The following is a 27,247-nucleotide window of genomic DNA, read 5'->3' on the forward strand; positions in this document are numbered from 1 at the left end:
CGCTGCGGGGCGGCAGCCGGCGCGGAGCTCCGCGTCCGCCGGCGGCGGGGGCTGCTCCCCGCTCCGTCCCGCCCCAGCCCGGCCCGGCCGGTGAGGGCGCACTCAGCCGCTTGCAGCCAGCCCCGCAGGTTTGCACCCCGGGCCCGGGTGCCGTCCCCGCAGGTGGGTCGGGGTCTCGGGGGGGTGGGGGAGAGGGAGGCCGGCAGCGGTGGATGGGGCTGCGCCCCTCCAGCCGGTCCTGCGGTGCCCCGCCGCGCCGGTAGCAGAGCGGTGTGGCTGAGACGAGGGGGTGCCGTTTACCTCCCGAGTTGCTTGTCTACCCCGAAGCTCCTTGCTTTGGAGTGTTTTGCTCCCCGTGCCCCCTTCCCCGCGGTAAGCGGGGTGCCGTGGGTGCAGCCCTGCCAGACCCCCACAGCAGCGAGGCCGTGGGGCTGGGCTGGCAGTTGCCGGAGGGAAAACGTGGCAGCACCCCGAGCACTCCCGCTCCGCGGCAGGGGGTCGGTGGTGGCCGGCAGACCAGGTTTGGGGTCGCATTTTGGGGATGGAGCGCTCCTCCTTTGCCGTTCGCTGGCTTGGCGGTGCCCAGAGTACACCCCTGAGCTCGAAATGGTGGCGGAGTTGTGCTGGTGTTCTGTAGCTCTCTAGAAAACACCGTCCCAAACACTCCAAGCAGCGCCGTAGAAGGAGGCTGTGGGAGAGGGAGCCTGCCGGCACTTTGCGATAGAAAAGGGCTGTCTTGCAGGATGCAAAGATGTGAAGTTGCAGCGCTGGTTAGTTTGTTCTAATGAAACTGCTGCTACCTGGGCAAGCTGCATGCGTTGCAGAGTTTAATTTGGGGGGAAGAAAGGTTGCAACCAACCCCACGGTGCAACGTGCCCCCTTGGGGGAGATGGAGAGAGAGGGACCCATGTGCGCCTTCAGTGTTGGATCCATGGTCCTGCCCCTGCTTGCTAGGGGTGAGAGCCCACCGGGAAGCACCCCAGGATCCAGTGTGCTTGCTCCTCCTCAGCTGCCGGAGTTGAGCATCATGCAGCACCCCGGGGCTCGGTCATGCCTTGGGAAGGGCGGCTCATGGAGCCCTCACCGAGACCCAGATTTTCCACTGCCCCACAGGTGCTCTGCAGCCTGAGAGGGGCAGGGAGGAGGCCAAGGAAACTGGATCCCTGGAAACCAGGAGCTGTCAGTGTTGAGTTGCAGCTGGCATTTCTTGTGCATCCTTGATGTATCGTCTGCTGCATCGCCTCACCCACCTGGTGCCGTGGCATTGCATACACCTCTCTTGTTGCAGACCCCTGTGCTTGCACAGTTTACAAGTAGCACTTTCCACCCAGATTCGGTTGTGCCTCAAATTCTGGAGCTGCACCTCTCAACCCCTGAGCAAGCCTTGCCGCCGTCTGCAAAAAGCCCTGGCTGGTGGACCTCGTGGAAACCTTGATGTGGCCCTGTCCCTTGACGGGGCGGTTGCTTTGCCCAGCAAAGGGATGAGAAGCCTGAGCGAGGGACCACTGGGTGCAGCTCGGCAGCCTGCGGTACCCGGGAGGTGAGATAGATGAGCCGTGGCCATCTCTGGCTTTCAGAGCCTTGAATTAAATCTGACTCCTAGGGGGAAATACTCCCTGCTGCTCGGTCAGCGGGGGCAAGGCGAAAGAGCTGTGGCGCTCTGTTCTGCTTCCTCTTTCGGGGACACAATATGTCACTTGATTTCCAAAATCCTGCCAAATTTAAAAGAAAAAAAAGAAAGAAAAAAGATGCCAACCTTGTTAGGGTTAGCAGCTGTCCCCATGCTTGCGGCTGTCTGGCTTTGCAACCCAGCCATCCTAGCCCTGCTTGTGAAAACACAGCCTGGTGCTGCGAAGGCTGTGAGGGGCTGGTGTCTGATTGCATGAACTGTGCCTTTCTGCCAGCTTGTGAAATGGAGAGCTCTTGAGGGCATAGGCTTGATCTGAAATGTAACTTTATGAAAATATCCCCTCTGCGGCCTCTTCATCCTCAGCGTTTGATAGCTCAGCAGCGAACAGCTTCAGTGGGGGTGAGCCTCCGCTTTTTAATTAAGTCATACACACCTCAACCACAAGGTAGATCTCTCTTGTAAATCAACATACTAAATCATCAGGCTTTTTTACCTCTTATTCATGGTGGCTCTCTAAAGATGGTACAGTTAAGAGAGGAAAAAAATTGCAAGCTACACCTTCCCGTAAAGCTGTTTAGCCCGTTGTGGTTCATCAGGCTCGTGCAAACACCCTGAAGGCAGAGGGAGCTGACGGTGCGACGGATGCTGGAGCTGCCAGCGGTGCTCGGGGCTGAGCCGTGCCTCAGAGCAGCGTATCGGGGCGCATGCACAAAGTGGGAAGCAGTGGCATTTGATAGGAATGGCCTGGGAAAAGGCAGTTTTTTGAAGAAGGTTGTGTCTGCAGCTGGCGGGAAGCAGGAGGGGACCATACAGGCAATGGAGGCAACATGGATGGGCAGGGACGCCAAGCTCTGAGCACTGAGACCTGTTAATGCCGCACTGGGATGCTGTCATGGTGCCTTGAGTCAGTGTCCCAGTGGGCAAGTGCAAGCATCATACAGCCACAACGGGGTGTCCTGCAGCATCCTTGTCCTGTGGCAAGGTGCCAGCCTCCGTGGGGCATGGATGCAGGAGTGATCCCTGGCAGGGATCCAGGATTGACCAGCCCCGCAGATGGGGGCTTGCCGCTTGCCCCGCAGCAGCTGCCCGGGATGTAGAGATGGCAAAATGCGAAGCAGATGCTTGGGGATTTTTGCACGCTTCCAACATTTCTTCTCCTTGGGTGTGCCAGGCAGCCTGGAGGGCAGGAGCTGTGTTTCTGTGGGCACAGGGCATGGTGGCTGCACAGTCAGGCCCTGCAACCAGCCGGGGCTGTTTCTAATGAAGGTGCAGTTCAGCATGGAAATGGCTGTGTGTTTTTGGAGGGGCAGCCCCTGCTCCCCCACTTTTGGGTCATCCGCCACGTGCCCGGTGCTTGGGACGGGGACCCTCCTGGCCCGGGGCTTGGGGACAAATGGGGAGGTTGGCCGTGGAGGCAGAGCAGCACCTATGGGTGCGGTCTCCCACTAATAAATGAAATGATTGATGAAGTTGTTCTGGAAAATAATGAAACCCCAAGATTTTGCCCAAAGTGGTGAAAAACCTCTGCTTGGCCTCATTGTTCGTGCAGCGTGGCCGCTGCGACGTTACATACCACAACCTCCAGCCAGGGGGCAGAGGCTTGGGCATGGGAAAGGGCAATGACCAGCTGGAATGCATGGAGCTCCGCCTGGGGATGGATGAGGAGCCCACCGAGAGCTTATGGGTCAGGATTAAAGGGAAGGCAGGGACAGGTGACATTACAGTGGGGGTCTGCTACAGGCCACCTGACTAGGAAGACCGAGCGGATGAGGCCCTCTATAGACAGATAGGAGCAGCCTCACGTTCACAAGCCCTGGTCCTCATGGGGGACTTCAGCCATCCCGACATCTGTTGGAGGGACAACACGGCAGGGCATAAGCAATCCAAGAGGTTCCTGGAATGCCAATGATAACTTCCTTCTCCAAGTGATAGAGGAGCCAAGGAGAGGTGCTACGCTGGACCTTGTTCTCACCAACAAGGAGGGGCTGGTGGGGAATGTGAAGCTCAAGGGCAGCCTGGGCTGCAGTGACCACGAAATGGTGGAGCTCAAGATCCTGAGGGCACCGAGAAGGGCACACAGCAAGCTCACTACCCTGGACTTCAGGGAAGCAGACTTTGGCCTCTTCAGGGATCTGCTTGGTAGAGTGCCATGGGACAAAGCCCTGGAGGAAAGAGGGCCCCAAGAAAGCTGGGTAATATTCAAGGATCACCTCCTTCAAGCTCAGGAACGATGCATCCCAACAAAGAGGAAGTCCGGCAAAAACGCCAGGAGGCCTGCATGGATGAACAAGGAGCTCCTGGACAAACTCAAACACAAAAAGGAAGGCTACAGAGGGTGGAAGCAAGGACAGGTAGCCTGGGAGGAATACAGAGAAATTGTCGGAGCAGCCAGGGATCAGGTTAGGAAAGCTAAAGCCCTGATAGAATTAAATCTGACCAGGGATGTCAAGGGCAACAAGAAAAGCTTCTATAGGTACATCGGGGATAAAAGGAAGACTGGGGAAAATGTGGGCCCTCTCCGGAATGAAACAGGAGACCTGGTTACCCGGGATATGGAGAAGGCGGAGGTACTCAATGACTTTTTTGCCTCGGTCTTCACCGGCCAGTGCTCAAGCCACACCGCCCAAGCCGCAGAAGGCAAAGGCAGGGACTGGGAGAATGAAGAGCTGCCCACTTGTGGGAGAACATCAGGTTTGAGACCATCTAAGGCACCTGAAGGTGCACAAATCCATGGGACCTGACGAGATCCATCCGTGGGTCTTGAAGGAACTGGCAGATGAAGTTGCTAAGCCACTATCCATTGTATTTGAGAAGTCGTGGCAGTCTGGTGAAGTTCCCACTGACTGGAAAAGGGGAAAGATAACCCCCATTTTTAAAAAGGGAAAAAAGGAAGACCCGGGGAACTACAGGCCAGTCAGTCTCACCTCTGTGCCTGGGAGGATCATGGAACAGATCCTCCTGGAAGCTATCCTAAGGCACATGGAGGACAGGGAGGTGATTCAAGACAGCCAGCATGGCTTCACCAAGGGCAAGTCCTGCCTGACTAACCTAGTGGCCTTCTATGATGGGGTGACTACACCAGTGGACACGGGAAGGGCTACAGATGTCGTCTCTCTGGACCTCTGTAAGGCCTTTGACACGGTCCCCCACAACATCCTTCTCTCTAAACTGGAGAGGTATGGATTTGATGGGTGGACTGTCCAGTGGATGAGGAATTGGTTGGATGGTCGCATCCAGAGGGTAGTGGTCAATGGCTCAATGTCCAGACAGAGATTGGTGACGAGTGGCATCCCGCAGGGGTCCGTACTGGGACCAGTACTGTTTAATATCTTCATCAATGACATAGACAGTGGGATCGAGAGCACCCTCAGCAAGTTTGCAGATGACACCAAGCTGAGTGGTGTGGTCAACACGCCAGAGGGACGGGATGCCATCCAGAGGGACCTGGACAAGCTGGAGAAGTGGGCCCATGTGAACCTCATGAGGTTTAACAAGGCCAAGTGCAAGGTCCTGCACCTGGGTCGGGGCAACCCCCAGTATCAATACAGGCTGGGGGATGAAGGGATTGAGAGCAGCCCTGCTGAGAAGGACTTGGGGGTACTGGTGGATGAAAAGCTGAGCATGAGCCAGCAATGTGCGCTCGCAGCCCAGAAGGCCAATCGTATCCTGGGCTGCATCCAAAGAAGCGTGGCCAGCGGGTCGAGGGAGGGGATTCTGCCCCTCTACTCTGCTCTGGTGAGACCCCAGCTCTGGGGTCCTCAGCACAAGAAAGACATCGACCTGTTGGAGTGGGTCCAGAAGAGGACCACGAAAATGATCAGGGGGATGGAACACCTCTCCTATGAAGAAAGGCTGAGAGAATTGGGGTGGTTCAGCCTAGAGAAGGCTTCGGGGAGACCTTACTGCAGCCTATCAGTACTTAAAGGGGGCTTATAAGAAAGATGGGGACAAACATTTTAGCAGGGCCTGTTGTGACAGGACAAGGGGGAATGGCTTTAAACTAAAGGGGGGTAGATTTATACTAGATAGAAGGAAGAAATTTTTTACAATGAAGGTGGTGAAGCACTGGCACAGGTTGCCCAGAGAGGTGGTGGATGCCCCATCCCTGGAAATGTTCAAGGTCAGGTTGGACGGGGCTCTGAGCAACCTGATCTAGTTGAAGAGGTCCCTGCTTATTGCCGGGGGGCTTGGACTATATAACCTTTAAAGGTCCCTTCCAACCCAAACTATTCTATGATTCTAAAAATAAGCTTCAGATATGCTGTGCGTTTTAACTCACAATTTTTAACTAGCTCTGTTGCAGGGGTGTTGCAGTGAGTCTAGCTTGTGATTTTTTTGATTGCCTTGGGGTTGGCAATATTGCAGGTTTCTCAGGTCAAACAAGAAGGGATCTTGTTGGACAAGAAGAGCAGAAGGGAAAAGCAGGAGCCTGTCTTAGAAGTGCCAGTGTTTTCCGAATTGCAAAACCCCATCTCATGTTGTTCATCTTGCTGGAACAGTTATCTGGACAACTTGCCGTTTTAAGTGTGCGGCCCGGCGTCCTGTCTAGCTGGGGCTGGTCCCCACCAGCAGACCTCTATCTCCCATCAGCAGTGGTAGTAGCAGCACAGACCCGCCATGGGTGAGCCAAGGTCTTCCTGCTCCCCTCTGAAGGTGGCAGGAGTAGCTCTGCTCTCTGCACATTGCTCCTTTCTTCCCGGGTTGTTCTTCTCTGTCTCTCTGGCATGCAGCAAAGCTGCAGGTCACAGCTGGCCACACAGCCATCTTCCCAAGAGGTTCTTCCCAACAGATGTGCTTCTCCAGATGTGCTCTGCTCTTCCCTTGCAGAGGTGTACATGTACCATTTCTCTGTTGAGGCTGATATGACTGGACAGGATTGCAGGGCTCATGAAAACTGGCACATTTCTGAATGAAATTGTTCTGTTGTCTGCAATTTGATGTCTTCAGTTTTCCACCTCTTGATTCACTGAGCTGTGACATTGCCTTGTTCTTTGGGAAGAAGTCTCTCTCTCAATGCTAGATCAAAAGGAACCGGTTGGGGTGAAACATTCATTCTGCCTGCTCTGGGCCCGTACATGCTGCATCAATTTTTCAGCTTCTTTATGTTTTTTTCCCTCTGTTTTTTCAAAAGAAAGGTTTTCAAGGGAAGAAGAAACTTTGAGAGAGTCAAGGCGTGCATTTAGACGTCATCAACTGCATCTTTTTTGAGGGATATTTATGCATTAGTCTACAGTTGCTCAGCATTGGTAGATAAGTAATCCTGGGTCTTGAAGAATCTAAAGGAATAGGTTTTCCAGCCCTGAAGATCAACCATTGAGATGACTGTAAATTGCTTTTATCCGAATATTGTTTTTAACAGTCAGTGCTTCCTTTTTACATTAGAAGATGATGGTGTTAATGTTTTTCATGTGGTCCAGCCACTTGTTTCCTATCAGCTTCAGGCTTGTTGGATCATGTCCACGCGCACGCTCAGCCATGGTCACTAGCCAAATACTAGCCACTATGACCCAACCAGCTGGCAGATGTAATACCACAGAGACCAAGGGCGGCAAGGGGAGGAGAACAAGGCAAGCAGAGCTGGAGGTCTGAGCAAGAGCTTTACTTCACCTGACACTGTGACTGCTTCCATGGGGTGTGTGGGCTGTCGGAAACTGCTCTCGTGGTGTTCCCTCACATCTGTTGTTTGAAAATCAAATGACAGTAAATTCCACTCACAGTCGGCATCACTCTCTGGCTTCCCTTTTTCCTCCGTGATGTTCAGGCTAACAGGAGCACAAGGAGGTGTTAATGCTCTCAGCCTTTCCCTTCCTCTTTCTAGGAGCTGAATTTTCTTCTGAAATTACCCAAATGGGAGCCTAATGTTTCTGGAGTGACAAACAGAGAAAATGAGAACTAAGTCCTCTTGGGTCATGAAGGGATTGAGAGCAGCCCTGTGCAGAAGATCTTGGGGATACTGGTGGACAAAAAATTGGACATGAGCCGACAATGTGTGCTTGCAATCCAGAAGGCCAACCATATCATGGGCTGCATCAAAAGCAGCCTGGCCAGCAGGTCAAGGGAGGTAATTCTGCCCCTCTACTCTGGTGAGACCCCACCTGGAGTACTGTGTACAGCTCTGGGGCCCCCAGCATAAGAAGGACATGGACCTGTTGGAGCGAGTCCAGAGGAGGGCCACAAAAATGATCAGGGGGATGGAACACCTCTCCTATGAAGAAAGGCTGAGAGAGTTGGGGTTGTTCAGTCTGGAGAAGAGAAGGCTCCAGGGAGAACTTATAGCAGCCTTCCAGTACCTGAAGGGGGCCTACAAGAAAGCTGGAGAAGGACTTTTTACAAGGGCAGGTAGTGATAGGACAAGGGGTAATGGCTTTAAACTGAAAGAGGGTAGATTTAGATTAGATATAAGGAAAAAATTCTTCACTATGAGGGTGGTGAGGCACTGGAACAGGTTGCCCAGAGAAGTTGTGGATGCCCCATCCCTGGAAGTGTTCAAGGTCAGGTTGGACGGGGCTTTGAGCAACCTGATCTAGTGAAAGATGTCCCTGTCCATGGCAAGGGGGTTGGGCTAGATGATCTTTGGAGGTCCCTTCCAACCCAAACCATTCTGTGATTCTGCTCCGGAAGCGATCCACCAGAATTGTTGGGTATTTTGGCCTTAAAAAAACCCAAACAAACCGCAAAAACCCCCACAAGTCTCTGCCCTCAAGAGACCCTCGAATTTTAAGGATGTGTTTTCTTACCCGTGTTGCTGTCTGTACCCCCAACCATCGCCCAACCACACCCTGAGGGGCAGTGACCCCCCCACAGCACCGGTCCCCCTCGGATGCTCTCCAGGGCATGGAGCAGTGTTCCTGCCGGCTCTCACGAGAGGCAGGAGCTGGGCTGGAAATGCCTGTTGCCCTTTGGCGACAACCACACTACTGCTTGCTTTGTTGCATACTGATGAGTGCTAATTGGCCTTGGCTTGTTATCAACGTTGTGTGAGAGCTGTTTGCGGAATAGTGGGGTGGGGGCTGGGGAGACCCCAAGGGGCTCCTGCCCTCTGCCAAGGGGTGGCTTCCCGGGGGGATGGGGGCTGAACTGATGCTCCTTGTGGAAACATCTCCATTTGTGAGCCACGGGAAGGCCATGCCTGCTGGCCTCATGCCAGCCTTGGTAGTGGTCCACCTGGCAGGTGGGCTCCCCCTCTGACATGGCAGGAGGTTACAGGGAGTTATAGGGGTTACAGGGAGACCCCTTGTCCTTAAACACACCTGGGGGCGTGGGAAGGAGTCAAGCCCTTTGGGAGGCTGGGCAGCGCTTGCCTGCAGGTCTTCTCAGTGTCAAAGGTTCAGTGCCCCTCTCCTACCCCCATCCCCGGGCACTGCATACAGCCTCTCTGCGTGCTATCTCATTTACCAGTGTTATCCCTGAACTGTTCACCTGGAGCCTGTCTCCTCCTCTCCACTGCCCTTCTACCATTGTTGCAATACCTGGTGTTCGCTGCAGCAGCTGGATATCTCCTGCAGCCATACCCTTTGTCCGGTTGCTCAGCCTGAGCGATGAAGGGCATGGAAACCTCCAGAGGCTGGTCCTGCTGGGGGGGAAAAGCCACCGTGGTTTGCTATGAGCTAGAGAGAGAGGGAGGCTTGATGGAGCTGGCTTGCACCAGCGCTCTTGAAAAAAACCTCTATCGTGCGTGTAAAGTCGTAAGTCTGGCTAATGTGTGATACTGTGTTTGTAGGACACGACGGGCTGATCTTGTGCTGGGGCAGTCCTGGCGCAGGCAGGATGGCGTCCAGACCCACGAAACGTTGGGACTTTTGCCAGTGGGAGAGTTGCGGTTGTTGCTTCAGAGGCGGCTTTGCTAATTTTGGACGAATGGCCTGCTGACCCTGATGTTTTTGAGCTGGGACTTGTAAGCGACTTTTCTAAAGCTGAAAATCAGTTTACACGAGCTGAGAACGGCGCCCGTAGCTTTTCTGGCGTTTGAATCCTGATTATCCCCCGTGAAGAACAGCAAGTTTCAGACCAGGTCCTGGTGACCACGCTTCGTTTTAATTTACTCTTTCTTTGCTCACGTAATGACGGGAGTTTTTCCAAAGAAAGGACTCGTAAGGAGAGGGGATCAAAGTGTCAGGAGTAGTGGCAGGGAAGGATGGAGCACTGGCCAGGCACAGGGTGTGAGCGCAGGGGATGCTCGGCTGGGGAGCAGCCCTGAGGAACACGATATGGATAATTTTTTTCCTCCCACCTGTTGTTAGGAGCAAATAGGGAGTGAGCTATTGCGCTTCCTCCCCAGCTGCTAACGACGGGAGACTTGCTTATGGTCGTGCACTGGAAGCTAATTAAAACTGGTGACAATGGTAATTGAGTAAGGATGCTTCAGGATAAGTATGACCTCATGTCTAAAATGGTAATGAGGCCTATTAAAATCCCGACCAAAAAGAGAAATGAAAGAGGGAACAGAGGCAAAGGTGGTGCGAGGGGAGCGGGCGCAGGCGGGGACAATACCTGGCAGCCAGAGCGCTGGGAGGGATGGGGAGCACGGAGGTGCCGGGCTTTTAAATGTCCTTAATAAACAGCCTGCTCCTCAGCTAGCCAGGCTACCGCTTGGGCCGAGCCAGCCAAAGCACTTCGGTACGTGTGTCATTCAAGCGTGTTCCTCCCCTGCTCGCCCAGGCCGGGGTTTAGGTCCCATTAGGTGATGGCAACACTTGTTGCTGTTTGTTGTTGTCTTCACGTGCTGGTTCTTTGCTGGAAGAAGGGACCGCGCCAGGAAACCGGCAGTGGCTGCCAGGGCCCGGGGGGGGCCTGCAAAGATACGCCCTGAAATTGTACCGGTGTGGGAAAACGCATTGGCAGAGGAAAGCTGCGGCGAGCTCGGGGTGCTGGGATGCCACACTCCGGCTCAGACCATCACAGCACCCAGTTTCGGCTCTGCAAGTGGGGTGTAGGGGCCGGGGGCCACCGTGACCCTGGCATGTGTTGGTTTGCAGGGTAGCGTGGCAGGGCTCGGGATGCCACCGTGCTCTGCGAGGACCCATGCCCTGTGCTGACTCACCTCGCCGCAGAGGACACCCCGAGGGACGCTGGGAGGTGGGCGCTCCCCATCCTGGCTCTGGATGTGCACCGCATCGCTTTGGGTAAGCTCAGCCTTGGGCTGCCAGACCCCTTCCCTATGCCCTGCTGACAGGGGGGAGATCCAGCATATGCCAAAGGCTTCTTCTCGCTGGAGAAAGCCGACCCTTGTCCTTCCGGCAGGGGCAAAGGTACGGCTGGATGACGGCTGAGGATGTGCTATGGAGCTGGGATTCAACTGCTCTGAGCTCTGTGATGGCAGCTCCAGTTTTGGCAGCCAGGAGCAGCAGCAGCGGGCGCTGCAGGAGCTCTGCACTGTCACAGTGGTACGTACGGAGGCGGGGGAGTGCTCTGGGGCATGAGGTTTGCTCTGCAGAAGTGGATTTGCGTGGAGGGATGGAGGGGGGGGCACAGGAGTGCAGCCACCAAGCAATCTCGGTCCAGCTGGAGGCTGCACGCTGTCACCTCCTGGGATGGCCTCCAAGACAAGCCCTGCCTAGATGACACCCAGCAGTTAGGCAGAAGGTGAGGAAGCAGCCACAACAGCCAAGTCGTGTCAAGCAGCCCTCCCGTGTGTCGGCCGGCGTGACAGCTGCTTAGGAGTGGCCGGGGATGGCCTCCTCTGCCCTTGACCTTCCCCATCCCCTGGAACTTCAAAGAGCTTTTCAAATATGAATAAAGCAGGATTTAATTAAAAGTCATCATCTATAATAAATGGTGCCTCACCTCCACGACTAAGCCAGTAGAAATGACACCGGGATGCACTTAGTTGCAGTTGGCTCCGCATGAGGCTGCTGGATGGACCAGTGAGGCTTGGCCCGCTTGGCTCTCCACCGTGTCCTGCACGACCACAGGCCTTTAATTAGAAGACTGTAAGCTGCTTGGCTCCTCTGGCTCTGGCAGCTGCCTTGCAATTAATATTCCCCCTGCTAGGGCCAGGATTTACTCCGCTCAGCGGCAAACGAAGCGCTCCATCAACTTCAAGTAGCATCAACATCCAGGGAAACAGCAGTCGAGGTGGGGGGGACGGGTGTTGGGAAAGGAAAGGTGGAGACCAGAGGGATGTTTCTGATCCCTGGGTGGCTGCTGGGAAGAGGGTGCAGTAACGCTTTTGGCAGCAGCCAGGGGTGGAAAGGTACTGCTGGTGGATGCAGCTGGGAGTGAAGTGTGGGAGCCCCGGGATGCCGAGTCTGCCGTGCTTACCTTACTGGCAAAAGCCAGGTGTTACCCTCAGGCTCGACCAGGCAGGACGCAGAAATAGGATGGCGTTACAGCCTCGTACTGGCCCTGAGCAGCCCTGTCAGCCCCTCTGAGGTCCAGGCAGGTGGGAAGATGGCCCTGATTCGTGCCGAATGATGGGGTGTTTGCACAGCAAGTCCTGGTGTACGGGGAGGGGGACTGACCTGGCTGACCATCTCCACCGTCTGGTGTGGTCTTCATTTCCCAGAGAGCCAAAAGACCCCCCAGAGGATGTGGAGAGGGAAGAGGAGGTGGGGAGCAGTTTGCAGGAGGGAGATGAGTATCTCCCTAGGGATCCCTCCATGCTGCTGCAAAGCGGGGCTGAGCTGTGCATACAGCTGTATCCCAGCATAACGCAGCAGCAGCAGCATTGGCTCTCGGTTGGCTGCCTCTCCCAGCCAGGGGTTTGCCTTACCCAGCAGCCCTGCGACCAGTGTGGCACCAGCATGTGAGCTGCCAGGGGCCCGCAGATCAGCCATGCTCGCGTAGCGGTGACACATTTTTGTTTTAAGAATTACGTGTTGGCTTTAATTCTCCAAGCTGTGCCTTGTTCTTGCTCGCCCGGAGGAGATGGAGCCCCACTGGGGAAGAGGGAGACAAGGCATCGGCTCGAAACGACTGCCTTACTTCTCCCTGCAGATTTATTTCTAGCAACACTGGAAGCAGAAACAGCTCAGACCTTGAAGGAAGAATTGGGAGTTTGTGGCAGTGGCAGCTGTCGGGAAAATAGTCTGCTGCCATAGAAATTGCATGCAGGTGAACTGGAATACCTGAGAAAGGACTTAGCACCAGAGAAGTTAGTGAGGAGGTGTGTGATCCCAGCTCAGTCCCCATCCTCCTCCTTCCCCTTAAAGGGGATGCACCAGCAGTTAAGTAAAAGTAATGCTTTTTTTAAAGAAAAAAAAAAAAAGTCAGTAACATGCACACATAGTATGTGTGAATGAACCCACACATGCACGCCCTGTTAAAAATGCTGGAGTGTTTTAGATCCGCAGTGGAAATAGGTTTCTTGTTTCACGTAGGATCATTTTATCCATCCTATGTTAATAAGGAGATAGCAGAGAATATTTTTAAATGGAGATTTAAAACCATAAGGTCATTTGTGCGCAAGGAGAGAGATGCCTCCATCATACCCGCTTTGGGAGTGTCCCTCAAAAGCTAGTTCTCAGCTGATGTCTACCTAGGACCAAGTTAGTTTCCAGCCACCTAGGAGACGGGTGGAGTCCAGCTCGGTGTGTCACTGCATAACCTGTCTGAGAAACACTGTCCCACTCCCTTTTCTGTGTTTTCTGCACCGACTGGCAGCTCTGCTGCTGGCTCCCAGTCAGGTCAGCCAGCTGGTTGGTTATCTGCTGCATGTAAGGGTAAGGGTGGGAGCCAAGGGTACCCTATCCAACTTTCCAAAGAAGCATGCTACAAACTGGGGTACCACAAGGTCTTTCTCCAGAGGTTTCTTTCCGGAGAAGGACAGTGGGGAACTGTCGCCCATTTTCCCCTCTCCCATGACCAGGGCTGCCTGAGGTTTATGAGTCACTTGTATGGCTTCATTACATATTTGGCTAGTTGGCTGTAAGAAGAGGGCTCCTGTACTGCCCTCTCTTCCTGTGCGCTCAGCAAGTGGCAGAGTATGTGTCCCATCTACACACATCTCCTTAGCTCTGCCAGCGGGCCTTGGTCTCGTGCCAGGTGTCTGCTCATGAGGAGGGGTTTGGGAGATGTGGTTTTGAGTCCTTTCTGGCTGAGCAGGAGCACCCACGGGAGTGACCGTGCCAGCAACGTCCTCTTCCTCCTCATCTCTTTTGCTTCCTCCAGACATCTTCTGACCGCAGTGGGAAGAGCTCCCCGTCCTCTGCTGCTCTCCTGGGAGTTGTGTGGACATTCCTGACCGGAGGAGTCTTGCTAGCGCTCTTCTTTCTTGTCTTCACAATTCGCTTCAGGAAAAACAGGTAAGGGCTTCCCTCTTCTGCCATGAGAGCTCCCCCAAGCTGGGGCAGCGGGGTTGGGCTCCTTCAGGGCCAAGCTCTGAGCTGATGGCTGGCTAAGGACCAGGAGCGTACAAGCCTGAAGGAGCAGCACAGGGCAAGCAAGGGCAATGCCAGGGATATTGCAGCTTTCTCAGTCACACCCAGTGTTGATCGCTAGTGGAGACAGTCCTGCTTGGACTGCTCCCTTCCTCCCCAAGTCAGGGAGCAATGAACAAGGCAGAGCATGGATGCCCTCCGGCGTAGCACAGGCAGCGGTGCATGGTCTCATCCCGAAGGTGCTATTCAGTAAAACCATCAACAGGAGTGAGCAGAAAGAGAGCTGGTCTCCTTCTCCACCCCACAGTCTTGAGAGCATCACTTTGAGCAGCATAGCTCCATGAGCAAAGCCATCATGCTCTCCACAGTGCGCACATATCCTTCCTGCTGTTGGGCCACTCGTAGTTTGAAGATACTGCTAACCTTTTTTGATCTTGGTGGTTTTCCATATTGGTGGGGAACGTGATTTCCGTTGGTGGTGAAGTGCAGGCTTTCCTTGGTGCTGTTCAGTCTGCACAAAGGATGTAAAAAGTCCTGCTCCCCTGAATGCAGCATAAATCAAGCAAAAGGCTCAGCAATTCCTCATAGCCCAAACTGTCTCAGCCAGCGCTTAGCCTTCCTCAGCACTTCTGGATGTCTCGCCTGCCTCCTTGCCACCTTCTCCTCAGCTTCATTGGTCCATTGGTCTCTCAACTGCTTCCCCCATAGAGATACATCCCTCTCCCAAGCTTCACCTGGCAAAGCCTTTATGCTCCATGTGCCGTTGTTTTGTAGAGAGGCGCATCTGTGTGCAGCCCGGGCTGCTGCTGTTCCAGTGCTCTGGTTGTGTTAACTTAACGCTTCTTATAACCGCCGTACAGTCAGGAGGGTCCTGCTCGTAAGGGTTTATCTTGAGCCTTGTGCCTGCGGCGGTGCAGTAGCTGCATGATCTGCATCCCAGTCTCAAGCACTTGATTTACTGAAGCAGAGTGGTGTTGAGTTCGGTGGCCACCTTAATTGATTACCAAATTATTTAGGCCCTTGAAGATATTCTCAGAGCAAAGCTGTAATGAATGTGTGTTATCTATTTGCACTGCAGCAATAAATATGGGTCTACCTACTGAACCTAGGAGGGCAAAGACCACCTTTTTCAGTGTGCAGCTGAGAGGGTGAGCTGGTGAATATCTTTCCCCAGGGGCTGAGGAATGGTGAAAAAGGCAGGGAGGGAGAGAGCCAGGTTGAATCCCAGGCTCTGCGTCTGCGAGGCAGCAAGCCAGGAAGGAGCTCAAGGGTAGAGAAATGCAATGACGTAGCAGCAGATCAAAGGGACGGAGCTACGCGGGGGGATGGCAGGAGCTACAGCTTTCACTTGATGGGCTTGCTGGAGGAGGGTGACAGGTCAGGAGAGATTGGTGGGTCGATTCTCCCCTCACTGAATACAGTTACAGGATTATGAGTGATGGGGTGAAATTACAGAGGGGAAGCTGTAACCTGAACACTGCTGGCAGCTTCCTGAAGTTGAGACTGTGCTGAGGCTGGAGGTATCTCCTCAAAGGAAGGAGCAGTGAGAAGAGCCTGTTCCTGGAGGCATTTGTAGCTGCTGTACCCAAAGCTTACTGCTGGGGACAGTCACCCCCGGGCTGTGTTGGTGAGGTTTTCCATTTCCACCCCTTTACAGCAGAGGACAGTGGAGGAAGATGTTGGCCTTGAACCTGAGGGGCTGAGCTGGGCGCTGTGCTGCGTGCCACCTGCATGACCGTGGGGCATTGCTTCCCCTGGCTCTGTGCCGCTGCGGGGATGTGTGGCCACAGCACGTGCTGGCACCGCTGCACAGTTTTGCGTGCCTGGCACAGGCACGGGTAGCAGAGAGACCTGGCTGTGGTGACCCTGTCTGCTTTACTGCTAAAAGCCCGCGGCTTCCCACAGTTTTGTCCATAAAGACGCTGACTGAAGCTGCCTCAGGGATGCTTTTCTGTGCCACAGATCCATGCCGGGGGTAGAGGTGCCATGAGGCAAGCCTGGTACCCATGCGTTTTGGGGAGAAGGGATCTTGCTGTCCCACAGAAATGTCGGGGTAGGGCAAAACGAAAACTTTAAGGATAGTGAAGCTCTCCAGCAATACGGGGAGAGGATGGGATATGCGCCATGGAGCAACAGCTGAGCTTTTGGAGGAGCCGTGAACAGCAGGGGCTGGGCGGGGACAGTGTGTCAGCATTTCTTATGGCCATCATCATCCTTGTAAGGGGACCTTGCCCCTCTGCTGCCAGGTCAGGTCATGATGCTCAGTAACTGTCACCGCCTTCCCTGCTTTGTTTCCTGGAGGATCGTGAAGATGTCCAGCCCCAATCTGAACATTGTGACCCTGCTGGGCAGTGGCTTGACTTATGCTAGTGCTTACCTCTTTGGGATTCAGGAGCAGAGCCTACCGTCCGGAGACTCGGTGGAAAAGCTTATTCAGGTGAGCAGGGGGTTTGCTGGGACGGGTGCCTTCACACATGCACACACGTGCATGCACACACGTGCATGTACATGCATGCTTGTACATGCTCTCTCTTAGCTGCAGCCTGTCGCCACCTCGCTGCTGGGCGCATTCAGGCAGGCTGTGGTTTCCACATACACAAAACGCAACCAGATGCTTTCCGTCTGAATGGCCTTTGCTGTTTGTGCAAACCACAGCCGCACCGGGGCGGGGGGGGAGGCAAGGCAGGTCCCCAGGGGAAAGGGCAGCGCCTGCGGCAGCTGCCCCACAGGCAGGCAGGCTGGCTGCTGGGCTTGTGCAGCAGGGAGAGGGGAGCCTGAAGGGAGATGGGATCCTCTGCACAGCCACTGCCTGACCTGGCAGAGGTGCCGCGAGGTTGCAGGCGAGTTTTTTGGCTGCAAAGCAGGTCTTCATCAAAACACTGACCTGTGTGATGAACCCCCACGTCCTGACCTTGGGCAGCCGCCCTGCCAGATCGGGGACTGGGCATGCACCCGGGTGGGAGAGTGGGATGTGGGAGAGAGCACACCCTGCTGTCCTGCTCCACCGACGGGCTGAGGATAATTAACGGAGGTGCCAGTGAGTGATTTATTGGTTCTGGGACCCTCCGTGCCCCTGCCGCTTGCAAGCTGCCTGGCTCTCCCTGCCTGCTCCTCCGACGAGAGCTTCTCAGGATGGGGAGGAAAAGGCAGGCAGCAGGCATGCCTGCAGAGGAATACACACCTTTTAATTTATTTTGCTCTGCGGTCAGCTTTCTAGTATCTGATAGGACCCTCCAGAAGCCAGAAGACCATAGACACATCCCCACCCATCTTTACCACATCCCTGAGTGGGAGAGCGTGGGGTGTCCCTGCGATCCCCATGGCTGCCCCTTCAGCCCCCTCGCTTTGCCCCCCCTGGCAGGTCCGTCTCTGCCTGCTGTGCGTGGGGACCTCCCTGGTGTTTGGCCCCATCCTGGGGAAAAGCTGGCGGCTCTACAAGGTGTTCACCCAGCGGGTGCCGGACAAGCGGGTGGTGAGTACACAGCACCCAGGGGGAGGCAGAGTCCCCAAGCAGGATGAACACTAGCAAGTCCTAAACTGGTGCAGGATAGCAGATAAAACCGGCACGTGACAGGGATGGGTGCCACAATCACAGGTTTGCTTTCACACCTAGGTGGGTTTGGGCTCCTCATTTATTCTTGCGCAATGAGGCAGGAGCTTTTCCACTCTACAGGCAAGCGGGTGCCCTGCCAGGCTGCCTGTTCCCCGGTGGAGTCCCAGCCGCATCACTGTCTGATCTCTGTGGACAAAGTTGGTGGGCGGTCAAGCATTTGGAGGGCTGCCCCCAGATGCATCTGATCTCCTCTTGAAGGGAGGGAAGGAACTCCTCTGCAGCGCTGAAGAAAGGGTATACAGCAGCTGGGAGGGAAATGGGAGCCACCTATTTGAGCATATAACGGTGCACTTACAGCTTTCGCTGGCCACTTTCCAATGGTGAAAAAAGTAGGTCTCAGAGGAAAGGTGAGATGAGAGGGGAACTGGGTATCAGCAGGGACTCCCATTCCTGAGGCACTGGGATCTGTGTTAAACTTGCAAAATTATAATCCTACCAGCCTTTTTTTTTTTTTTTCCCCTCACCCTTTTTGTCTCTGCTTGTGATATGGGCATAAGGGATGATACTCTTGTTTTGGAAGAGCTGTTTTCTGTCATAGCATTTACCAGCTAGCCACACCATCAGGGAGGGTTTATACCTGTCCCCAAGCCCAATTAGGTCTCCAAGAGTTTGGGAGCTGGAGACAGAGATCCTGTGGCCAACTTGGATGTAGGTGAGCCGCTGGACTCCACTCTGGGAGAAGTATTAGGATGGACGTGTCCCTTGGAAGAAACAACCAGAAAGCGAACCGGGAGACAGAGGATATTGGTGTCCATTAGCCCCCCCTGGTAATGCTTACTTCTTGTGTTTTTACAGATTATCAAAGACCTCCAGTTGCTGGCAATGGTGGCAGCATTGGTGCTGGCGGATGCCGTGTTACTCTTGACATGGGTATTCTCTGATCCGGTCCAGTGTTTTCGAAGCCTCAGCGTCTCACTGCGGGTAAAGGGATGAGGAGGGGCGGTGGAGTGTTGCTCTGTGTCCTGTCTGATCTCTGTGGACAAAGTTGGTGGGCGGTCAGGCGTTTGGAGGTGCTGTTTAAACAAATAGAAAGAAAAACAAGCCAGAAAGCCTTCTGGGCGCTCCGAGTTGGGTTTATGTCAGGCCTATTACAGAGATGAGGTTCCGCTGCAAAATTTCCAGGTCTGTGCACCCAAACCTGGCAAGGGATAGCTGGTTGTAGGGCTTTGGTTTGCCAAGCAGTGGGGTCTGGTGGATGATCTTCACCAGCCCGTGCAGGTCCAGCTGGGTGACACAGGAGAGGTCCACGGCATCTGCAGATGCTTTAGAGAAAGGTTTAACTGGCCCTGTTGGCAGCAGAGTGCCAAAATCTTCCTCGCTTTAACCCTCTGCCCCTGGTGGCACCAGCTTTGGCCTTTCCTTTTAGGAATTTACAGAGGAGACCTGCTCAAACGTGTAGACCTGTCTGCCCATCGGTCTGTGCCTGCTCCCGGGCAGCAGCCTTCACTTCTGCCTTCCGCTTGCCTCCTAGGTGACAGAGAAAGGCATGGCCTGCTCAGTGAGCCAGGTGCAGTCCTGTGCATCTCTTTATTCTGATCTTTGGCTCGTTCTCATTTTAGGGTTTAAGGTACGTAACCTCTTTATTGATTCTTGCGTTGTATATCGCCTCCTCCCAGTCTCACAGCCTAAACTGTTCAGCAGCATTCGTTGTTTCGCTGCCCTCCCAAGCTACGTGCCTATTGCAGATTCCAGCTACTCCTGTTCATCTTGAAAGCCCTCCCATCTCCAGTCCTTCCCATCCTGATGTTTTCTTGCATTCCCTTGTAAAAGCCCTGTTAGCCACTTTTTTCCCTGCCTCACCATCTCTTTTACATACACTGTGCACATACTGTCTCTCTAGTTGTCTCCCTGCAACCCCCCACCTCATCTATCTCCCTGCTTAAAACTTGTGTCTTACTGTTTTCTAAAGCACACTTTTTCCATAAAGCCTCAGATGACCATCCACTGCAGTGATGCACTTTGCAGCTCAGCCTGAGTCCTCTGACTCCGAATCAGGGAGGTGCTGATGACAAGTGCTTGGTGCCTACCTTTACAGGATGTGTACCAGCTTAATTATACCACTGAGGTACACTTTCACTGGTGTAGCTTTGCACGTCACCGTTCTTATTCCAGAAGAGTTAGTTATACTGATGTAACTATGTAGGTATAATTATTGCTGTAATTATCTGTGGTCTCATGTGTCTCTGGGTTGGCAGAGGCTGGACGCATTTCAGAAAGCTGATGTTCATGAAGCTTGTGAGATCACAGCCCTTCTTTGGGAATGGTTCCATCTCTGCGTGCAGTACATGCAGTTCCTTTCTGACTCACTGTAATACAATACTCATTGACCATCTACCCAAGATCGTAGGAAAAAGAGCAGGAAGAGACCTCATGACACAGCCAAGTCCTTCTCCCCCTACACTTCATTTTAAAGACTTTAGTCTAGCTTGTCCTTAAAAGTCCTTTGGTGCTAGGGATTGCAGGCGTTCCCTGGGCTTTCAGTGCTGTGTCTCCACCTCTGATTTTGTCGGCAGTTTGTGTTAGGGTTTAGACAGGTAATGCTTTTGCCTACAGCTCCTGCAAACTGCTTTTTGGAATAAAACATTCCCATTACCAGTCCCAGGTACTCTTTGTTAGCGTTGCATTGAACCTGACCCTGATCCTATCTACCTACTGGGGATCATGGAGTTATTTCTTCAGTGGTTTCTCTGGAGTTAATCTGGATTTACACTAATGTGAGAGTAGGCTCTATATCTGCATGTACATAGCACTTCTTATCTTCCACAGTATTAACGTGCTCAGCCCTTTGTGAAGCCACTCAGGGTATTATCCTGGTTTTACTGGCACAGAGCAATGAACAGAAATTACTTGCCAAGGACATGCCTGGAATTAGGAGCAAAGGCGTCTGCTCAAGATTAAAACAAGCAACCAAACAAAAAACTTAGTACTGTGCTTAATGAAAGTTTACCAGACGGCAGTGCTGTTGTCTGTGTCCCAGATAGACTATTTGAATTTTAAATGTGACTTTGGTGCTGGTTTTTTTTCTTCCTCGGGGATTAGGAGTTGGCTTGCCTTTGGGCCATGTATTTGGAGGTGCCATGTGGTGAATGTGGTTAAGATCCAGTGCAGATCCTACGAAGCAGGGTCGGGCATCAGCCTAGTTCCCAGCAAGGCAGGTCTCACTATTACAACCCCTCCTTGAGAATTCATGGTGCTCTGATGTTGGGAGTCTCACCAAAGACCGTGGACGTGATCCTCTCTTGCCTGTAAGAGTGTCCCTCCAGACCCTAACCCTGGCAGTGGCCATCACAGTCATCAAGCAGCCACAGCATGGAGGGGTCCAGAAGGGTCTACAGAACATCTGCACCACAGCTCACAAAGCACTTCTTGATGCCCAAACAACAATTTAATGTCTCTTAGTAAAAGGTCGACAGTTGCACTTACTGGGTAGCACAGGAATAATGTAGGAGTCGTGTTCCCAGAATTCTGGGTCCTTGCAGGAGCAGGGATTTTGTTAGATGGTATTTCCAAATGATCCTGAAGGCAGACCATGCCCTGCGCCACAGAGGCAGGCAAAAAATACTTGCTGTTTCCTGCCAGTGTGCCCTAGGGAAGGAGGGATTCAGCCTGCCGGGTAGTTTAATCCTGAGCACACTGGAAAGATGCATGCGTGGAACACTTGAGGGGCAGCGCGGTGAGGAAGCTTGCTCTGAAACAACCAACCTGCTCCGGGGGAAGGGAGGGCCTCTGCGTACAGAGCACTTCTCTAGCCCCTTTCACCGCTGCTAGAGTCAGGCAGGAAATGGCGAAGGGAAGGGAGAAGAATTGCACCTGGTAGTTTCCTGGATTTCTATTTAAAGAGGCACCAAGTACATCCTCTTCCCTCCAGTCTAAACCTCCACTTTTTCTGCCTTGCTTTTTCCTTCTGAATGTCCTTCTGAATCTCCTTCCTGCTCCTTCAGAGGTATGTTGTTGCTCCCTGATGGCACCCCACCGCTGCATCCCTGCAGGGACCTCTGTCTCTTGTCTGTCCATCTTTGCTGCCCCTGCTCCAGGCTGCCCAAGGGGAGGTTTTCACGTCTTGCCTCTCCTGGCCATGCCCTGCTCCGTGGCATCGCCTGCCGACCTGACCCTCAGCTCCTCGCACCCCTCGGTCAGGACCCCCATGGCCCACCAGCGCCTTCGCTCCTACCCTCCCTCCCCAGCCCCACTTTTGACCTGCAGCAGTGTGTCGGGCGTTTGCTGCGGCGTCACCACCACACACTGAAGGTCTGCATTATAGATCAAAGAGCATTAATTAGGATTGCGCTGAGTGTGTCTGAGCTCACCGGGCTCAGTACGAGGTGGGGGTTGACACCGTCAGGTTGTAATTTTCCACACTCTGGAAACCTTTTTCTTCTGCTTCCAGAGTATCCTCCTGCTGTATGGGACCTACTTGGCCGGTCTGACCGACAACATCAGCTCCCCGCCAGTCAACCAGTCCTTGACACTCATCGTCGGGGTCAACCTCGTTTTCCTGGCTGCCGGCACTGTCTGCTTAGTTCACCGTTTCTTCCGCGCTTGGCACAACTTGCTGTTTGGTTTTACCTCTGGAGGCATCTTCATGTGTACAACCATAATCAACTGCTTCATCTTTGTCCCACAGGTATGCTGCCACCTCTGTCCCGCCACCTGGCTGGAAACAAGCACATTTTCGGAGTTTAACAACAGCAGCTGTGTGGGCCAAAGCACTTATTTTCCTGCTTCTTTCCCCAAATGTTCGGGCTCACCTACACAGCTTATCCTCCAAGCCCCAATGGCTCTGCTTCCCCAGGCAAGTCCCCTGAGTCTCCAGGTAGTGCAGGTGCATCGCAGAGCTGCTGCTCAGAAACCCTCCTGAAAAAGCGTGCTTGTGGGTGGCAGCCACACAGAGGGCATGCGGGGAGGTGAGGCGGCTGCTGCCCTCCTCCTCCTCCATGTGGGTGGTGGAATCGGTCCTTCATGCAGTTGTCCTCTCCTCATACCCCACGCACCCACTCCCACCAAGGGTTTCTGCCCACAGCAGGGATGGAGGTGGGCTCCAGCAATCCAGATGGCCTCGCCAGGCTCTGAGGCTTTGTGGCTGCTGGCGGTCCCCAGGCGAGGCTGTCCTCCCCTGCGCTCTTGGAGGAGGAAGCTGGGCTTTGCCGCAAGCGAGGGGGAGGACGCGGAGATGTTTTGAGGAAGCCTTTTGTGGCAAGGCAAGGCTCTTCTGCTTCCCGTGTCCTCCAGGAGCAGCCTGGTGTGCCTGGCCACAACGTTAGTGGGAAAAATGCTCCCATTGTTACAGGGAAAGGAAACAGTTGTTTACTCAGTGTTATGTTTGGAGGGATGTTTGGGCTCGAGGAAATGAGGTGAGAAAGGGAGGAAGAGGTGAAGCTGAAGAAAGAGCAGATCTGTGCAAGAGAAGACTCAGGGGATCTCACCAATGTGCATAAATACCTATGGGGATGGAGTAGGGAGGGGGAGCCAGGCTCTTCTCAGTGGTGTCCACTGACAGGACAGGGGACAATGGGCACAAACTGAAACGCAGGAAATTCTGTTTAAACATCAGAAAAAGGTGGGGTTTTTTCTGTAAAGTTGTAAAGCACTGGAGCAGGTTGCCCAGAGAGGTTGTGGAATCTGCATGCTTGGAGATATTCAAGACCCAGCTGAACACGGTCCTGAGCAGCCTGCTCCACCTTGCTTGAGCAGGGTGGTTGGACTAGATGATCTCCAGGGGTCCCTTCCTACCTCAGTCGATGCAGTATAACTGCAGAGTCCCAACTCACTAGTTGACCAGCCCATGGGAGCAGGATCCAAACCTCCTCTGACAAGCACCAAGCCAGCTGGAGATGCTCTGCCAAGTGCGAGGTCTCTCGGAGTGAGGGTGGAGGAGCTGATGAGCTGTACTTGCATTCTGCCTGTACCATTTTTTCTGCTGTAGCCTGGGGGCCTTGAACATTTTATTTAACTTGGATCTTTTAATTCATCAACTTGTTTTTCCTAATGGGCTTGCTCTTCTATTGCTCATCCGAGATCGATGAGCAGCTGGAGCTGGGCTGCACAAGGCTTCCACACAGACATGAGACGAGAAAACGGATACTAAGCGTTGAGGGTTTTCAGCTTGTCACTGGTGATTCGGGGATAAGGAGGCATGCATGACACTGTCTTTGTCTGTCACAGAGTCGGGGAGCGGGGAGAAGGGGGAAGGGGCTTTTACAGCACTCGTAGAGGTTGCAGCGCAGGCAGACACCGACCCTCTCTGCATTAAAAGCTGGAGCCAGGGACAGGGTAGGGCTCAGATGGGTGGGAGGCTCTAAGCGATGCTGCAGCCCCTCGCCCAGCCATCTCTCGCCGCCTGTCTCTGTTCCTCCGTCACACCCTGCCTTTGTCTCCCCCTCTCCGTCCCTTTGTCTCCTTCATGCTCAAGCTGTGCCTGCCTCCTGCCACATCTGCGGGGGCTGTGCATACCGCACCGATAACGCCCTTTCTACTCCCCAGCTCAAGCAGTGGAAAGCCTTTGAAGAAGAAAGCCAAACCGTGAGCCACATGGCAAAATATTTCACCAGTCCGAGCAGGAGCTGCCGCTCGGTGTACAGCGAGGAGCAGCTCTACCAGCTGATAGGGGAGAAAAACTCCATGAAGCGGCTGCTCACCGAGGTATGGGGCTCTGCCAGCCCCGCTCGGCCGTGCTGGCTTCTCCCCTTCCCTTTTGTGGGCTGAAGGCTTTGCAGGGTGGGAAGCCCTTCCTTACACCCCAGTCCACACTGGCGCTCCCGCTCCAGCCTCTTCCCTCTGGAGGGGAAGAGCCGCTTTGTTTTGTCACATCACTCTGCACCCCAAAGCACCAAAATTTAGGCACAATCTGGAGGGTTTCAAAAAAACATGGAGGGAGAAGAGCAGGAGAGCCTGGTTTCCACAGCCCAGTCAAACATGGCTAATTTAGAGGGGAGATGCTCTGTCTCAGGAAAGCCCCCAGACTCCTGCTCCCTCGCCCACACTGCATCGGCGGGAGCGCCTCGGCTCGGAGAGCCACCTGCCCTGGTGCCCCCCTTCCCAAACCTGCATCTGGGGGGCTCTGGGGGGCTCCAGGGGAGGAAGAGGTCGCACATGCTGCCGGTGTGGTTCTTGCAGGCCAAATCTGCAAACCTGCTAGCGCGCTGCCTCAGAGCACCTCTCTGTGCGGTGTGGATTCATTTTCTGGCAGTGCCTGCTTCCAGATAGGTGGCGTTTTTGTACCCTGTGCCCGCCCCGCACTTGACAGGCTTATTTGTTTGATGCAGAAAAATGCCGTGATCGAAAGCCTGCAGGAGCAAGTGAGCAGCGCCAAGGAGAAGCTGATGAGGCTGATGTCTGCGGAGAGCGGCTGCAACCCCCATGCACCGTCAGCGGCTCCCTGCACCCAGAGTGCAGGGCATCATGGGGATGCGCCGGGGGACCGCTGCCCCCTGGATCTGGAGCGGGATGGGTGGCAGCCTCCCTGCTTGCTGGGTACGCCGCCTCTTTCCAGTGATGCTCAGGACCTCCAGAAACATGTGAGCCACGAGCCTGTTTGCTCTCAGACGCCGCTTTTTGACATGGGGGACGGCCTCGAATGTGGCCTGAAAGAAGCACGGGAGCATGGGACACCTGCGGGGCAGGGGCAGCCTCTGGAGCAGCTGCCGGGCCAGGATATCTCAGCTGGCGTGGCCTGGGAGTCGTCCCCTAAAGTCAGCTACGTGAGCAGCGAGAAGCTGCGGGAAATCTTGCAAGAGCTGAGCCTGGATGGCAAAACCTACAGCCCGGCCTTACCTGGGGTGCTCCCACGCGGCAGCCAGGGCCCCCCAGGCGAGCAGGGAGGAACATGGGGTGCCCAGGAGGGCCACCCGGGCATCCGCACGGCCCTCAGCCCCTACCTGGCAAGGCGGCGGCGGAGGATCCCGTTGCCCCATGCCTCCACCCGCTTCCATGGGCATGTGTCCCCTTGTGCTGGCCATGGGGTGAAGGAGGTGGGCAGCTGGGGCCGTGGGGAGTTGGCGCGTATCTCCCTGGGGAGGCAAGGAGAGATGACTGGTGGAGGGCTCCTTCACCCGCCAGCACCGTCCCCTCCAGCCATCCCTGGGGAGGTCTGCCTCCAGCCAGAGGGATGGCCAGGATGGCTGGAGTCCCAGGGTGCTTCCCCGTGCATCCCACGGGAGCAGCAGCGGTGGCGAGAGGGTGCCCTGAGGGGACCTGCCGAGCCCTCCCTGCACTCGTTGTACTATTACCCGGACTCCGACTCCAGCAGCAGCTCCGAGGAGATGTTTCATGGCTGCAACCGGCCCTGCTGCGAGGTCTGCTTCCAGAGCCCGCGCAGCTCCCTGGGCAGCAGTAGCACGGACACGGACACAGAGCCCAGCGGGCACGTGGGCCACTGGACAGAGCACCACAGTGGCCTCCAGCCTGTGGTGAATTTTAAAGAAGATCTGAAGCCCACATTTGTGTGACTGGGAGCACCCCTGCACCAAAGGCAAGTGCCCTCCCGCCTCTGAAACGCTGCGTGTTTTCAGCGATGCTAAAGCCACACATCCCTCCGAGGGATGCGTCTTGCTCCGGCATCTGGGGGTCGGGAATAAGCCTTTCCCTGCTTTGGGTTGCTGTTTCAGCCCCAGCCTGGTCAGCGGTGACTGCAGACCATGTTTGGCTGAGAGGTGGTTGGCAGCACTCAGGGAGGTGGCAGTGGTTTTGTCCCGGCTGCTCTGGGCAGCTGCCTGCACCCCACAGATACCTGGCACGTCTGTCCATCACAGTGACAGCAGTGGAAAGACTGGGGCTGGGTGGCCTGCGCGAGCCCAAACTTCATCATCTCAGAGGGCTTTCCCTGTGAGTGCTGGGTGATTCGCACCGGCGGGGAGCAGCACCGCATCTGGGAAACGCGTGTGGCTTGTTGCACAGAGCAGATATACATACATACATACATACATACACGGGACTCCTTCCCCGAGGCTGCCGATGCTGAGCCTCCCACCAGCATCACACCCAGCTGGAGATGGGAGACAGCCGGACACCAGGAGCGCTTGCAGGCTGCCGCTCGCCTGGGGCACACTGCTCCCTCAGCAAAGCAAGGACCTCAGAGCTGGGTGCGTGCAGGAGACTTTGAGGGCGTTTTGGGGTTTTTTTTTGTAGCGTCTGAGTGAGAAAATGGAGTCCAAAGGTGACATCCCTGGAGGTGTCTTTGCGTTTTGTGTAGTTCAGTTGCGTGGTCATAGGTGAGACTCAGGCCAGAGCCGAAGGGAAAGAAAAGCTAGCAATTGTAAAAGAGGATCTGAAAGGGTTTTTCTTTTCTTTTTTTGCCTTGTTTTTCTGGGGCTTGTGCCCTTCTGTATGTCTTTGTATGGATGATGTAGTCTGGAATGAGGTTTGTTTAAATTAATATGGTCTGTTTAATTTTTATCTTAGAAATACCAAGAACAGTAAATGCGGTATGCCCACTTTTTTGTGACGGCATTTCAGCGTGTCGTTGCCTCCACAGGAGAAGTCAGGGGTGCTGGGACCTGACGCCCAATGCATTAAAAAACCCTCTGGAGAAAGGCTTTGCTAAAAGGCGGGTGACAAAGGCATCCCAAACCTGGTTTTGAATGATGTACGTTAGCACTGCCATCTCCGTTATCCTTTACGACGGTGAAATTCCTCACTGCTGGGTCCCTTCACCAGTGTCACATTTTTTCTCCATTGCTGCCACGCTTTTCC

The 27,247-nt window shown here is 54.4% G+C and overlaps 1 protein-coding gene across 1 annotated transcript; it reads left to right on the forward strand.

The window, feature by feature from the left end:
• Positions 1–117: 117 nt before the first annotated feature.
• GPR156 (G protein-coupled receptor 156) lies at positions 118–27,030 on the forward strand. The gene is made up of 11 exons (XM_076328814.1): positions 118–162; positions 10,606–10,752; positions 10,871–11,013; positions 13,739–13,872; positions 16,249–16,384; positions 17,309–17,419; positions 18,356–18,481; positions 19,032–19,127; positions 21,948–22,184; positions 24,041–24,199; positions 24,823–27,030. Exons 3-11 carry the CDS (start codon positions 10,909–10,911, stop codon positions 26,002–26,004), a joined length of 2,286 nt encoding a protein of 761 aa, XP_076184929.1. The 5' UTR covers positions 118–162; positions 10,606–10,752; positions 10,871–10,908; the 3' UTR covers positions 26,005–27,030.
• The last annotated feature ends 217 nt before the right edge of the window (positions 27,031–27,247 follow it).

The sequence above is a fragment of the Aptenodytes patagonicus genome, chromosome 1 (assembly GCF_965638725.1).
Source record: "Aptenodytes patagonicus chromosome 1, bAptPat1.pri.cur, whole genome shotgun sequence".
NCBI lineage: Eukaryota > Metazoa > Chordata > Aves > Sphenisciformes > Spheniscidae > Aptenodytes > Aptenodytes patagonicus.

Bases quoted from the DNA above. Each gene is read 5' to 3' on its own strand.
- GPR156 (XM_076328814.1), top strand. From the start codon at position 10,909: ATGGAGCTGGGATTCAACTGCTCTGAGCTCTGTGATGGCAGCTCCAGT. The intron at 13,873-16,248 runs GTAAGGGCTTCC...TGTTTCCTGGAG, and splicing joins ATTCGCTTCAGGAAAAACAG to GATCGTGAAGATGTCCAGCC. The intron at 22,185-24,040 runs GTATGCTGCCAC...TCTACTCCCCAG, and splicing joins GCTTCATCTTTGTCCCACAG to CTCAAGCAGTGGAAAGCCTT.